Source organism: Crassostrea angulata, chromosome 5, assembly GCF_025612915.1.
Source record: "Crassostrea angulata isolate pt1a10 chromosome 5, ASM2561291v2, whole genome shotgun sequence".
NCBI lineage: Eukaryota > Metazoa > Mollusca > Bivalvia > Ostreida > Ostreidae > Magallana > Magallana angulata.
In genome coordinates, this window is record NC_069115.1 from 1,070,361 (window position 1) to 1,085,427 (window position 15,067).

At 38.3% G+C, this 15,067-nt stretch overlaps 1 protein-coding gene across 5 annotated transcripts in view; it reads left to right on the forward strand.

Moving 5' to 3' along the window:
* Positions 1–15,067, forward strand: part of LOC128186176 (uncharacterized) — a 51,036-nt gene that overhangs the window by 20,994 nt on the left and 14,975 nt on the right. For 4 of the 5 annotated variants that reach the window (XM_052855926.1, XM_052855929.1, XM_052855931.1 and 1 more), the window contains 19 exons: positions 413–573; positions 1,133–1,249; positions 1,717–1,818; positions 2,244–2,342; positions 2,631–2,811; positions 3,216–3,349; positions 4,488–4,562; positions 4,942–5,151; positions 6,774–6,898; positions 7,302–7,440; positions 8,013–8,192; positions 8,712–8,827; positions 9,144–9,321; positions 10,098–10,232; positions 10,640–10,719; positions 13,747–13,869; positions 14,350–14,440; positions 14,530–14,616; positions 14,791–14,976. In XM_052855926.1, the coding sequence (XP_052711886.1) occupies positions 413–573; positions 1,133–1,249; positions 1,717–1,818; positions 2,244–2,342; positions 2,631–2,811; positions 3,216–3,349; positions 4,488–4,562; positions 4,942–5,151; positions 6,774–6,898; positions 7,302–7,440; positions 8,013–8,192; positions 8,712–8,827; positions 9,144–9,321; positions 10,098–10,232; positions 10,640–10,719; positions 13,747–13,869; positions 14,350–14,440; positions 14,530–14,616; positions 14,791–14,976 (2,519 nt within the window). The remainder of the gene's footprint in view (positions 1–412; positions 574–1,132; positions 1,250–1,716; positions 1,819–2,243; positions 2,343–2,630; positions 2,812–3,215; positions 3,350–4,487; positions 4,563–4,941; positions 5,152–6,773; positions 6,899–7,301; positions 7,441–8,012; positions 8,193–8,711; positions 8,828–9,143; positions 9,322–10,097; positions 10,233–10,639; positions 10,720–13,746; positions 13,870–14,349; positions 14,441–14,529; positions 14,617–14,790; positions 14,977–15,067) is intronic. The other variant, XM_052855927.1, reaches the window with a different exon arrangement.

A 15,067-nucleotide genomic window follows, 5' to 3' on the forward strand; every position in this document is an offset into this window, starting at 1 on the left:
CCTCAAACTCATAAATTTTCCTGTTTTCAAAGAAAATAATTTTATCAGGTAGTTTATATTAATTAATTAAACATACCAAAAACAAGAGTGTTTAGGAAGTTTTGATAGTACTGTCTATAACATTTTGTTTATCTTGTGAATTAATCTCTAAAATTTAGGTATTTTTCAGATTTGAAACTTGAAAATCTCACCACTAATGCCTCAAAGAGTTTAAGGAATTGAGATCTTTCATCTTTATCGAAGATTTATATTCTAACTTGTATTTGACTTTGGTTTTACAAACAGTGCCATGAACTTGCTGTGCAAATCTTGACAAAACTCCTGATTTTTGAGATTTTATATCTGTTGACAGGTGTTTTAAATTTGAGTTTTTACTTACAGGTGTGACCAGGTTGTATTTCTATAATTCCAGGTGCAATGAGTTTTGGCAGCATCTCCATGGAGGCCCACACAAGCCTCGCCATCGCAATGAATAGAATCGGAGGGAAGTCCAACACAGGAGAGGGAGGGGAAAACGCAGACAGATACCTCAATGAAGACCCACAGTTCAACAAGCGATCGAAGATCAAACAGGTCTGTACAAACTTGTGAAAAGAATTAGTGACTGGAACTAAACTATCCCACTTCTCCTGAAACATGAATTATTTCTAACCTTTTCATCATTTCAATTTTTATAAAACAAAGGGGGAATCAAACTTCTCTTTCGTTAAAACTTGTTCAAGAAATTCCAAACTGGAAGCTCACAAATTATTTTTTCATGCACCTCCCCCTTCCAACCCCCCCCCCCCCCCAAAAAAAAAAAAAAAAATTCAATTTTTTTTTTTTAAAATTTGCAAATTGTTTATGATTCAGCAATGTTTTTCCATTCTTCAATTTTCCTTCCAACACTTTAGAAATACAAAATCTTTTAAAGAGTGAATGACCTTCAGAGACTAAGGTAGATTTCAAGGTAAGCTGGACGAGTTAATGATGCCAAGTGGATCAATATTTGGCTGTGACAGTTTTTCTATAATGTCATTGCTCTTGATCAGAATCACCATTAATTGAGCATTATATTTTTTAACAATGAACACAATATTAAGTGTTGGTTCTGTGCAATTGTGCTGATTGTTGTCATGTTTTTCACCACCAGGTGGCGTCGGGAAGGTTCGGAGTAACCAGCTCGTACCTGACCCATGCTGATGAACTCCAGATAAAGATGGCTCAGGGGGCCAAGCCCGGGGAGGGTGGGGAGCTACCCGGACACAAGGTAAGGACCGGTCAGATATCGGAGACACCCCCTCCCCACATACACACACAGACATAACGACAAAGTTCTGGACAAATTCATGTTTAAACCAATTGCTGGCTAATTTGCCAAAATTTTGGAGTTTTTTTATTGTTAAATTTGACTGCAGAAACAATTTTACACAATGTACATAGCTGTTTAAGATATTCTGTGATTAAATACAGTACACTTAAATGTATCTGATTCAAATAAATGAATGAAAAGTTTGAAAGCCAGACATTGCTCTAACAATAAATTTCCAGTATATGTAAATACTTCTATCTATTATTATCTATCTATTAAGAATATATGATACCCAAACATTGATATTTAACAGTTAATTAAAAAAAAAAATGAATTTGCAAATAAAATGTTTACAATCTTCTAAATTATCCAGATGTACGCTTTAGAGTATATGAGTTGTGCGGTCACTGAGATCTTGTTTTCAGGTGTCCAAGGAAATAGCTAAGACGCGTCACTCAATCCCTGGGGTGGGGCTTATCAGCCCTCCCCCTCACCACGACATCTACTCCATAGAGGACCTGGCAGAGGTGAGGCTCCTTGTTTGTGTTGATTCATTTTCAAATACTAATTATCTCATTTCTGCTAACCATACACAGCTAATTACATGATTGGATGCCTCATGTCAATATGACGTGAAAAGAGCACTCACTTGTTTTAAAGTATGAATTTCACATGAAATGCATTTTGTGCTAGATTTTACAAAATCAATCTAAGTATGTTAAATGCATATGACACATGACATCACTCCATGTGAAATTTCTTAATGCAAATTTTAACGTGAAATTTGTATTAGACTCATATTTCCATGTACATAGAAAAAAAATTACTCTATTAAAATTTGTATTTGATTTATTGAATGTCAATTCTTACATTTCAAGTTCTTGAATTAATAATCTCCTTTCTCAAGTCCCCCTGCTTTCACTACCTATGTGTACCCTTGTGTCCATTACAGCTGATCTATGACCTGAAGTGCTCCAATCCTAACGCCAGGATCAGTGTCAAGCTGGTGTCGGAGGCTGGGGTCGGAATCATTGCTGCCGGCGTTGCCAAGGTAGCCATAGTGTCTGGTTAATTCATTGAAAGAAGTGATTATTATAGAAGTTTTGTCTGTTCAATTGGTTTAATCAGGGAAAGAACTAATGGCAAGTAGGGATACAGCCCTGAATGTATAACTTATAGAATAATATCTCATTTCATGAACGATGCAGGAAATGTAGTGCTACTGATAATTTGTTGAGATTAGAGGTAAACTCCATTAATTCCATCAATATACTTACCAAAAATATACGAAGTCTTCTGTCCAGCCAGTACTGACTAAGTTTTTGCTGTTCTGTTTCAGGGTAAAGCGGAACATATCACAATCTCCGGACACGATGGAGGGACCGGGGCCAGCTCCTGGACCGGGATCAAGAACGCCGGGCTCCCATGGGAACTGGGAATATCCGAGACGCACCAGACCTTGGTAATGAATGACCTGAGGTCAAGGATCGTGTTACAGGCGGACGGACAGATCCGATCAGGTTAGTCTTGTGTTTCTTCTACAGCAATCAATATGTCAATCAAACGAAATTAACATATACAGGATTCGCCCTGTGTCATTTTCGCCCTTAAAAAAGTAACGCCCGTCTTGAATTTGCGCAGAAAAGTTATCATTATTGAGAGATAGTTTGAGACATGGAATTTGCTCAGTCTTAAATTTGCCGTCTGATAGTGAATGGGCAGCAAAAGGGGTGAAAATAAAACGGGGGTGAACATTTCCTTGTATACAGTATATGTACACTTGTGTTTTTCCATCACATGATCACACAAACCCTAACCATGTGAAAAGAAAACTATGCTATGATATAATTGTGTGTAAACAAGTACAAAATGGTAATGGGTGTTTGTTTATAGAGAGCTAAGGATTGTGCTCCGTTGTTTTTAGGTCGTGATGTGGTGGTGGCAGCCATGCTGGGAGCTGATGAATACGGATTCTCCACCGCTCCACTGATCACCCTGGGCTGTACCATGATGAGGAAATGTCACCTCAACACCTGCCCCGTCGGCATAGCAACACAGGTAACAACTGTTACAGCTGTCGTAGTCTGATGTTATGTCAGAAAAACACCAAACAGAACAGATCCATTTTATTTAGAAAAAATAGATACATCTGTTTTGATAGATACATGGACATGGACATGAAGGTTGATGCAGAGCGTGTGTTACTTGTTTCATTTGTAAGATTGTCTAGCTACGTTAAAAAAATAAAGGTTATTGTTATATTCAGTAGTATATTCTCACTATATAACTCTATGTAGACAAATAGTCAATAATTATTGTAATATTAGCTCGTCTGAAAAATATTGACCGGTCAATATTTTTTTGATATTGACCGGCTAGGAATAACATCTAGAGAACATTCCCTCTATTTCAAATAATCGCCTCTGATTTGATGATTCGTCATCGATGACGTAAATAACTCTTCGCGACTCCAAAACAAGTTGACTTCATAATAGACAGTCAGTCAAGGCAAGTAAACAACGGACGCGCAATGCGACGGTTTGCTATCATAACCGATATAAGGATTTGCGTTTTACTGTGAAATAAAATCAAGTATAGAACATCTGTATGTTAATTCTTACGGGCAGCAGAATATCACCTGTCCAGTGACCGTTTGATGCTGAGGATATTTTGGAAATGAACCTTGCACAAAATTGAATTCGTGAATTCTTTGTTGAGCTGAGAAAATTACGGCGATCTGGTTTCAATTACTTTCTTAAATTTTGGTTTGTTTCTTCATATAACAAAACAAATGTTGACTGTGTTTTCGGGCAACATTGATTATATTAGCCCCCTTGGGACGAAAATATTGCCCTCTGCTTCGCGTCGGGCAATATTTCGTCCCTCGGGGGCTAATATAATCAATGTTGCCCTCAACCCCAGTCAATATTTGTATAATGTACAATGCATTAATTCAATTAATTAATGATTAACATAATTAATTAGTATGTCAGTGTATACATTGAGTATAGGTGTAATGTAGTCCATGGTCTGGAATTTGATAGTTCTGTCAGGTAATAAGTTGTGAATGTATTTTATTGTATCTTAATTATCTCTTCATTGTTATTCATCTTTGCATCTAAATCGTCATTGTTTTCTGTCTAGTAATGTTATTTTTAAATCCTGATGTTGTATGTTTATTAACTATAAATTTCAGGACCCAGTGTTGAGGGCCAAGTTTGCAGGGAAACCCGACTATGTCGTCAACTACCTGTTCCTGCTGGCAGAGGAGGTAAGAGTTGTCTTCCCTTGTCGACTTCTTATTGCTAAACTTGAGCAGAATCAGGCATAATTTGTATCAGAGTTAATACTGATTTTTGTTCACATATTTTATTCACATATGCAAATATTCCTCGCTCAATTAATGACCTTTTTAGGCAGAATTTTTGTCTTCAGGTCCAAAAAATCTTATGTTGTCCTCATACCCAGTTTATTATTGTATACTGTAATTGTTATGGAATAAATATGAATGATTAAAGGTTGAAATGCTGCAGAGCAAAAACAGATGTAAGGAATATGTTCAGATGTACTGTACATTTGTATGAGTTTTTTCGTTCGTATGTTACAAATTTTTTAAAATGCTTCTTTTAAAAGAACTCTTGTCTCGGTAGATCCGTGATATTCTAGCCAAGCTTGGCAAAAGGAGTCTACAGGAAGTGATCGGCTGTACGGAGCTGCTCAAGTTCTCTCCCGACCCGGAGAATCACAAGGCAGGCCTGCTGGACTTCAGCCTCATTCTGAAGAATGCCCTGACCATCCGACCAAACACCGAGATACTGGGCGGCAGCGTCAAGCAGATATTTGATCTGGACAAAAGACTTGTAAGTTTTAGATACAGAGATTTTAAAGATATAAAAGGAGGGGGGGGGGAGGGTAATAATGTAATCTGGATGAAAGGTTGGAAAGAGGAGGGAGGGGGTTTGAATAAACAGATACTTCAGGTAGGGGAGGCGATGAGGTGAAGCACATAGTTGATCTGCATAAGAGACAGGTCAGTGGTGGATACAGTTTGTTATAGAGATGAAGGGAATGCTCTTGTGTGTGGGTGTGGGTTTGGGGGATGGGGATGAGGTTCAGCCGGTATTTGTTCCAGTTCCGAGGCTGTTCAGTGTAAAAGGCTGGTCAGTCAATGTCAGATGTGTAATATACGACAGTCAATTATTTTGTGTGTGTGTCTGTCTGTAACAAACTCTCTCTATTTGTCTGTAACAAACTCTCTCTACTTGTCTATAACAAACTCTATCTGTCTGTCTATCTGTAACAAACTCTCTCTATTTGTCTATCTGTCTATAACAAACTCTCTCTGTCTGTAACAAACTCTCTCTGTCTGTAACAAACTCTCTCTGTCTGTAACAAACTCTCTCTGTCTGTAACAAACTCTCTCTATTTGTAATAATCTCTCTCTATTTGTCTGTCTATAACAAACTCTCTGTCTGTAACAAACTCTCTCTGTCTGTAACAAACTCTCTCTATTTGTCTATCTATCTGTAACAAACTCTCTCTATTTGTCTATCTGTCTATAACAAACTCTCTCTGTCTGTAACAAACTCTCTCTATCTGTAACAAACTCTCTCTATCTGTCTGTCTGTCTATAACAAACTCTCTCTGTCTGTAACAAACTCTCTCTATTTGTCTATCTATCTGTAACAAACTCTCTCTATTTGTCTATCTGTCTATAACAAACTCTCTCTGTCTGTAACAAACTCTCTCTATCTGTCTATCTATCTATAACAAACTCTCTCTGTCTATAACAAACTCTCTCTGTCTGTAACAAACTCTCTCTATTTGTCTATCTATCTGTAACAAACTCTCTCTATTTGTCTATCTGTCTATAACAAACTCTCTCTGTCTATAACAAACTCTCTCTGTCTGTAACAAACTCTCTCTATCTGTCTATCTATCTGTAACAAACTCTCTCTATCTGTCTGTCTGTCTATAACAAACTCTCTCTGTCTGTAACAAACTCTCTCTATTTGTCTATCTATCTGTAACAAACTCTCTCTATTTGTCTATCTGTCTATAACAAACTCTCTCTGTCTGTAACAAACTCTCTCTATCTGTCTATCTATCTATAACAAACTCTCTCTGTCTATAACAAACTCTCTCTGTCTGTAACAAACTCTCTCTATTTGTCTATCTGTCTATAACAAACTCTCTCTGTCTGTAAAAACTCTCTCTATCTGTCTATCTATCTATAACAAACTCTCTCTGTCTATAACAAACTCTCTCTGTCTGTAACAAACTCTCTCTATTTGTCTATCTATCTGTAACAAACTCTCTCTATTTGTCTATCTGTCTATAACAAACTCTCTCTATCTGTCTGTAACAAACTCTCTCTATCTGTCTGTAACAAACTCTATCTGTCTATAACAAACTCTCTCTGTCTGTAACAAACTCTCTCTATTTGTCTATCTATCTGTAACAAACTCTTGTCTGTTTGTAGGATTATCAAGTTCTGGAGAAATGCCGTAATGTCATTGACGGTAAAGAGAAGACGGTCACTCTAAACATGAAAATCGGGAATGAAGACCGAACATTTGGTTCCACCCTCAGCTACTACATATCTAAGTAAGTCAATCCTCAGTTACTACATATCTTAGTTAGTCAACCCTCAGTTACTACATATCTAAGTAAGTGTCAAGTGTGGCAAAAACTGAAGTTCCTTATGCACCACAACCTATGGTACAGCATATTCTAAATCTAATTGTCTTTTTTAAAATGCTGCAACAATGCTCCAGAACAGATATAGAACGAAATATGTTTGATGATATATTCTACATGTATATCCTGTTTGATGATATATTCTACGTGTATATCCTGTTTGATGATATCTGATCAATCTTATTTCCCTCACCCCACAGGAAGACAGTAGGGGACGGTCCATCCTGTGCTTTATTTAGCCCCTTTATCAGACAGTTCTCTTTACCTTGTATTACTGTGTCCCCTACCACTGATTTTTTTTCCCTCACAGGAAGACAGTAGAGGACGGTCTCCCCAAGGGCAGCATCAACATTAACCTGACCGGCTCCGGGGGTCAGAGCTTCTGTGCCTTCCTGGCTGGTGGGGTCCACGTGACCCTAGAAGGGGACGCCAACGATTATGTTGGAAAGGTAGGCAGCAGATAGAGTCATATTGTTCTTGTAAACAGTGAATAACCACACTCATTTATTGCTTTTATTGTAAACACTTTTTCAGAATGAGCATTTTCAACTCTAACTTTTTTACATTATTATGAAACCTTTAGACCCTTTTATGAACAGTTGATACCAAATATCCAGTAATTTACGTGATGATCTAATTTTCGTGATGATTTTTTTTCATGACCTCTTTTAAATTGCAAATAATTTAATACGCAGAAATTGTATCCTGTGTCATTTTCTTTAAGAAAACTTTTAAATCGCAAAAATTAACTGAGGCAAATGAAAAATGTCACAGATTTTCCCTATTTTCAAAAAAAAAAAATTTCTAACACACAAAAAACCCGGATATATGGTAAGTTGCTTGGCAAATATTTGGTTCTATGGCTGCTATGATTGTATGTGAATGGTTTAAAGTTTCATAATTTGTCCCATGATTTGGGTTAAAAAACCTCATTACCCACTTCCTATTTTACCATTGTGTACTTGTCGTGGGGGATGTAATTTTATGTGCACTCTATGAACCTCCGATTGTACTTTAACAGGGTCTGTCCGGGGGAGAGGTGGTGATTTATCCCCCCAAGGACTCGCCCTTCGACTCTGTCAACAATGTGATCGTGGGTAATGTGGTGCTCTATGGGGCCACCGCCGGCAAGGCCTTCTTCCGCGGACAGACGGCCGAGAGGTTCTGTGTCAGGAACTCAGGAGCCATAGCCGTGTCAGAGGTAAGGGGTTACAGAGAGGTGAGGGGTCACAGAGGTGAGGGGTCAGAGAGTCAGCAGTAAGTTGCCAGAGATGAGAGAGATGCACCTGTGTTACTAATATATTAAAAGATGAATTTTGACAGTAAAGTCTTGCCTGCCTGTGTAACATATAGATAGGTTGTCACAACATTCATGATACATGTGTCATTGAAATAAGGTTTAACATATTATGATATTATACTTGTGTTCTCGGAGAAAATTTAATATGGTTTTAGATCTTCAATGCTCTTTGGACAATGTTTTTATGTGCTTCATTATTTGATTAATCTTTTTTGACAATTTCTTTAAAACTTGTGTATTGTGATATCCACTGTATTTCTATTATCTACTTAATATCGACAGTTTATATGTGGCCTCCTGTACATTTATTTCAATGATCTGTACTGAAAAATTATCTACTTATTAAATATTGACATCTTATGTGTGGCCTCCTGTACATTTATTTCAATGATCTGTACTGATGAATGATCTGCATTGCAGGGATGTGGGGACCACGGCTGTGAGTACATGACAGGGGGGCGTGTCCTGATCATTGGATTGACCGGCAGAAACTTCGCCGCCGGAATGTCTGGAGGACTGGCCTTTATCTATGATAAGTAAGGATTCTGTTGCATGAATATACATGGATTGTTTAAGCCTTTGAATATTTATTGATTGTCTCAGTATGAATATTCATTGACTGTCTCAGTATATGAATATTTGTTGATAGTCTCAATTTATGAATATTTATTGATTACGAAATTATATTTTGTTCTCTGGACATGTAATAATTCATTGGTTATCTTGGTCTGTAAACATCCATTGGCTATCCTTCTTTCAGCTCTCTAATTATTTTCTAGGATTATTTTACACTGTTAATCTTAAATGAATGGCAACAATTCGCTGTATTACCATAGATGATTTTGTTGACAGGGAGCGCCGGTTCGACTCGATGTGTAACAAGGCATCTGTGGACCTAGAGAGTCTGGAGCTCGATGAAGACTCTGACTTTATCCAGAATCTGCTCAAGGAATTCCATGAAAAAACTGGGTCAGTACGTGCCCTAGATATCCTCCAGAACTGGGCCCAGGAGAAACAGTTCTTCATCAAGGTGAGGGTTTCAGTCACACAGGGTGTACAAGGTTCTTCATCAAGGTGAGGGTTTCAGTCACGGAGAGTGTACAGTTCTTCATCAAGGTGAGGGTTTCAGTCACGGAGAGTGTACAGTTCTTCATCAAGGTGAGGGTTTCAGTCACACAGGGTGTACAAGGAAAGATGGAGAAGGCACTTAAATGATTGATACAAATCAGCTGCCGTGAAAATATATGTATACCTGTCAGCCATATGTGTTGCCATATGTTTACATTTGCAAAAATGCTTGTATCTTTTTTAATGTTTTAATGGTTCAAGAGGTCATATTTTGCAGTCAATATTTTTAATGACATAAGCTTATAATTTAATTTTTTCATGATTATAATAAACATAAAAACATAGCTAAGTTTAAAATTAGAAATGATTTGACTTTTTCAAACGTTACTATAAGTTTTAAACAGCAATGTTAAAAAGTTTACCAGAATTTAAAGTTGGTGCATGATCAGATCTTCATGTAGATGTTCTGGCTTCACAGGAATGATCATGTGACCAACCAAGTTTATACCCAGGTGATCTTTTTAACATTGCTGTTTTTACCAATTAAACATTAATTTGGCTTGATAATTACTTGGTGATGTGATGCTTAAAAAAAGGTTTTGAATTAGAAGTTGTTAGTGTAAATTAAAAAGAAAAAGAGGTTTCTTAGATTAACAAATTTATTAAACTGTTTGAATATAGGTTCAGACTTATAAGAAATCATGTGCACTTCACAATCATCATTCCCTCACTTTCTAGGTGTTCCCCCGGGAGTATCGCAGAGCTCTGCAGGAAATGGCGGAGGAGGAAGCGAAGAAAGTGGCGGAGAATGAGTTGATTAACGGAGGCGTAGACGGAGACGAGGAAGATGACGAGGAGGAGGTGATTAATGAGGCAAGGGGGTGATTAATGAGGCTGGGGGGCCAGAGAAACTAAAAGATTACTCTGTATTGGGTTATTATTGAGGCGAAGGGCCGGAGAAACTAAAAGATTAATATGTAACAGATTATTTTTGACCCGTGTACTTTTTGCACTTTTGCACTTGCAAATCATTTCAACCAGGATTATATTTGCCCAAGCACATTAAATACTTTTTCTAATTAACACAGTAATTTAAAAATTGTTTTGAATCGCCAAGTCTTAAATTTGCCTGCTCACAATGAGGGTGAAAGGGTCGAAAATAAAACGGGGCAAAGAATGCCCTGTATACAGTATTTTTTTCTGGGGCGTTATTAAATGATGATCTGTGTTGGTCCTACTGTATGTAAGTATATATTGACAACTTGTATTGTTGTTTGTAGCAGAAGAAGCCCGCAGTAGTAGATATAGAGGAGACCATTCCTAACGCCACACAGAATCTAAAGAAACTAGACAAACTCAGGCATGTCATATACAGAGTTACTGCCCTTTATGACTCGCTTCCTTTAGGCTCACCTTTTTTTTTTCTCATGTGAAGATCTCTGTATATCTAATTAAACTATATAATAGCTTTTTATTTCTCTCTCTCTCCATCTCTCCATATCTCTCTATCTCCCTCTCTCATTCACGAAAATTTCTCAACTCAGCATACGTTTTTGTTTTTAGCTCACCTGAGCTGAAAGCTCAAGTGAGCTATTCTGATCACATTTTGTCTGTCGTCCGTCTGTCCGTCCGTCCGTCTGTCCGTCTGTCTGTAAACTTTTCACATTTTCAACATCTTCTCAAGAACCACTGGGCCAATTTCAACCAAACTTGGCACAAAGCATCCATAGCCTAAGGGGATTTAAATTTGTGAAAATTAAGGATCAAGCCCTTTTGCAAAGGGAGATAATTAGGAATTTATGAAAATTTTCGAGAAATTTTTAAAAATCTTCTTCTCATGAACCATAAGACCAGGAAAGCTGAAACTTGTGTGGAAGCATCATCAGGTAGTGTAGATTCTAATTTGTGAAAATCATGACCCCCGGGGGTAGGGTGGGGCCACAATGGGGGGGGTCGAAGTTTTACATAGGAATATACAGAGTAAATCTTTTAAAATCTTCTTCTCATGAACCATAAGACCAGGAAAGCTGAAACTTGTGTGGAAGCATCCTCAGGTAGTGTAGATTCTAATTTGTGAAAATCATGACCCCCGAGGGTAGGGTGGGGCCACAATGGGGGGTCGAAGTTTTACATAGGAATATACAGAGTAAATCTTTAAAAATCTTTTTCTCATGAACCATAAGACCAGGAAAGCTCAAACTTGTGTGGAAGCATCATCAGGTAGTGTAGATTCATAGTTGTGAAAATCATGACCCCTGGGGGTAGGGTGGGGCCACAATGGGGGGTCGAAATTTAACATAGGAATATAGAGAGTAAATCTTTAAAAATCTTCTTCTCATGAACCATAAGACCAGGAAAGCTTAAACTTGTGTGGAAGCATCCTCAGGTAGTGTGAATTCAAAGTTGTGAAAATCATGATCCCCAGGGGTAGGGTGGGGCCTTAATGGGTGGTCGAAGTTTTACAAAGGAATATATAGAGTAAATCTTTAAAAATCTTCTTCTCAGAAACTAATCAGCCAGAAAAGCTGAAACTTTAGTGGAAGCATCCTCAGGTAGTGTAGATTCAAAGTTGTGAAAATCATGATCCCCGGGGGTAGGTTGGGGCCACAATGGGGGGTCGAAGTTTAACATATGAATATATAGAGTAAATCTTTAAAAATCTTCTTCTCAGAAACTAATCAGCCAGGAAAACTGAAACTTGTGTGAAAACATCCTAAGGTAGTGTAGATACAAGGTTGTGAAAATCTTGACCCCTGGGGGTAGGGTGGGGCCACAATATGGGGTCGAAATTTTACATAGGAATATATGAAGTAAATCTTTAAAAATCTTCTTCTCAGAAACTAATCAGCCAGGAAAGCTGACACTTGTGTGGAAGCATCCTCAGGTAGTGTAGATTCAAAGTTGTGAAAATCATGATCCCCGGGGGTAGGGTGGGGCCACAATGGGTGGTCGAAGTTTTACATAGGAATATATAGAGTAAATCTTTAAAAATCTTCTTCTCAGAAACTAATCAGCCAGAAAAGCTGAAACTTTAGTGGAAGCATCCTCAGGTAGTGTAGATTCAAAGTTTTGAAAATCATGATCCCCGGGTGTAGGGTGAGACCACAATGGGGTGTCGAAATTTAACATAGGAATATATGAAGTAAATCTTTAAAAATCTTCTTCTCAGAAACTAATCAGCCAGGAAAGCTGACACTTGTGTGGAAGCATCCTCAGTTAGTGTAAATTCATAGTTGTGAAAATCATGATCCCCAGGGGTAGGGTGGGGCCACAATGGGGGATTGAAGTTTTACATAGGAATATATAGAGTAAATCTTTAAAAATCTTCTTCTCAGAAAATAATCAGCCAGGAAAGCTGACACTTGTGTGGAAGCATCCTCAGGTAGTGTAGATTCTTAGTTGTGAAAATCATGACCCCTGGGGGTAGGGTGGGGCCACAATTGGGGTGTCAAAGTTTAACATAGGAATATATGAAGTAAATCTTTAAAAATCTTCTTCTCAGAAACTAATCAGCCAGGAAAGCTGACACTTGTGTGGAAGCATCCTCAGTTAGTGTAAATTCATAGTTGTGAAAATCATGATCCCCAGGGATAGGGTGGGGCCACAATGGGGTGTCGAAGTTTAACATAGGAATATATGAAGTAAATCTTTAAAAATCTTCTCAGAAACTAATCAGCCAGGAAAGCTCACACTTGTGTGAAAGCATCCTCAGGTAGTGTAGATTCATAGTTGTGAAAATCATGACCCCCGGGGGTAGGGTGGGGCCACAATGGGGGATGGAAGTTTTACATAGGAATATATAGAGTAAATCTTTAAAAATCTTCTTCTCAGAAACTAATCAGCGAGTAAAGCTGAAACTTGTGTGGAAGCATCATCAGGTAGTGTAGATTCTTAGTTGTGAAAATCACGACCCCCGAGGGTAGGGTGGGGCCACAAAGGAATATATATGGTAAATCTTAAAAAATCTTCTCAGACATTAATCAGCCAGATGATTCTTTATAATTGTTAAGACTTTGGCCCCAGGACAATTCTTTGGCCTCACAAGAAGGTTCAGAGTTTATGTACGTTTATATCCCATATATATACAATTGTTAAGGATCTTTTTGAGAACTGCAATACTCAACATATGATATGACTATAAAATCATCCTGTTAGAAAAGGGACTAATGATTATAAACATAAGAATATCCAGGGGAAAAATGGATTTTATTTATACAGGATCAACATGTATTATTGTACATTGTCCAGATAGTTTGTATTATGACTCCATTAAGCTGATTTTATCATACCTATTGTTCCTCAGGTGAGCGATGTGGCCCATGGGCCTCTTGTTTGAAGTATGTGAAGTAAATCCCATATAATTTTATTGACCTGTGCTTTGTTACAGGGGATTTATGAAGTATGACCGAGCGTCGTACCAGTACAGGGACGTGAAGACACGACAGAAGGACTGGAAGGAGATCTACAACCACAAAGTTGTCAAAGACGGACTCAAAGTACAGGCCGCCAGGTAAATACTCATTACACAGGTAAATATTCATTACACAGGTAAATACTCGTTACACAGGTAAATACTCATTACACAGGTAAATACTCAAGACACAGGTAACCACTCGTTACACAGGTAAATACTCATTACACAGGAAAATACTCAATACACAGGTAAATACTCATTACATAGGTAAATACTCATTACAAAGGTAACCACTCAATACACATATAGCCTCTCATTACCGTGTGTGATTATATATAGAATCTATAACCACAAGCTGGTCAAAGCCTAAGGTGCAGGCTGCCAGGTAAATACTCGTTACACAGGTAACAACTCATTACACAGGTAAATACTTGTTACAAAGGTAAGCACTCGTTAGACAAGTGTATTGACTGGAGGATACTGTTCTGTGTATATATATAATACCTGAGTTTTTTGTACAGGTGTATGGACTGCAGCGTACGTTATGTATATATAATATCTAGGTTATTTGTACAGGTGTATGGACTGCGGCGTACCTTTCTGTCAGTCACATGATGGATGTCCACTCAGTAACATCATCCCAAAGTGGAACGATCTAATCTTCAGGGTGAGTTATCAGTCTGTTCAGTGAATTGCCAGTCTGTCGCTGTTTCTGTAGAGTTCCCCCCCTTACACCGATCTGTTTGTTTGTGACAGGATGACTGGAAGGAGGCCCTGAACCAGCTCCTACAGACCAACAACTTCCCAGAATTCACCGGCAGGGTCTGCCCCGCCCCTTGTGAGGTACGTACAGATTATTCCGCCCCATATCATTCCGCATGGTTATACAAGCGAAATGTGTTATTTGAAGTTAAAGTCTTGAGTCTATGGCATTGATGAAATATTGTACTTTTTGGTATAGTAAGTGGCTTCTTGTCTGTTATTTATTGAATTGTTGTATTATTTTTGTTGTTGTAGGGGGCATGTGTCCTGGGCATCAACTCTCCCCCGGTCACCATCAAGAACATTGAGTGCGCAATCATCGACCACGCCTTTGAGATGGGCTGGATCAAGCCAGAACCTCCCCTCACCCGCACGGGCAAGAAGGTGGCGGTCATCGGGAGTGGACCCTCGGGTCTAGCGGCTGCCGCCCAGCTCAACAAGGTACTGAGTCCATGGGGATTCCCTGTGATCACCTGTAATCAGGTGTAATTAGTCGGTGTCAGTCATTAGCCTAATGAAGCAATAGGGAGGC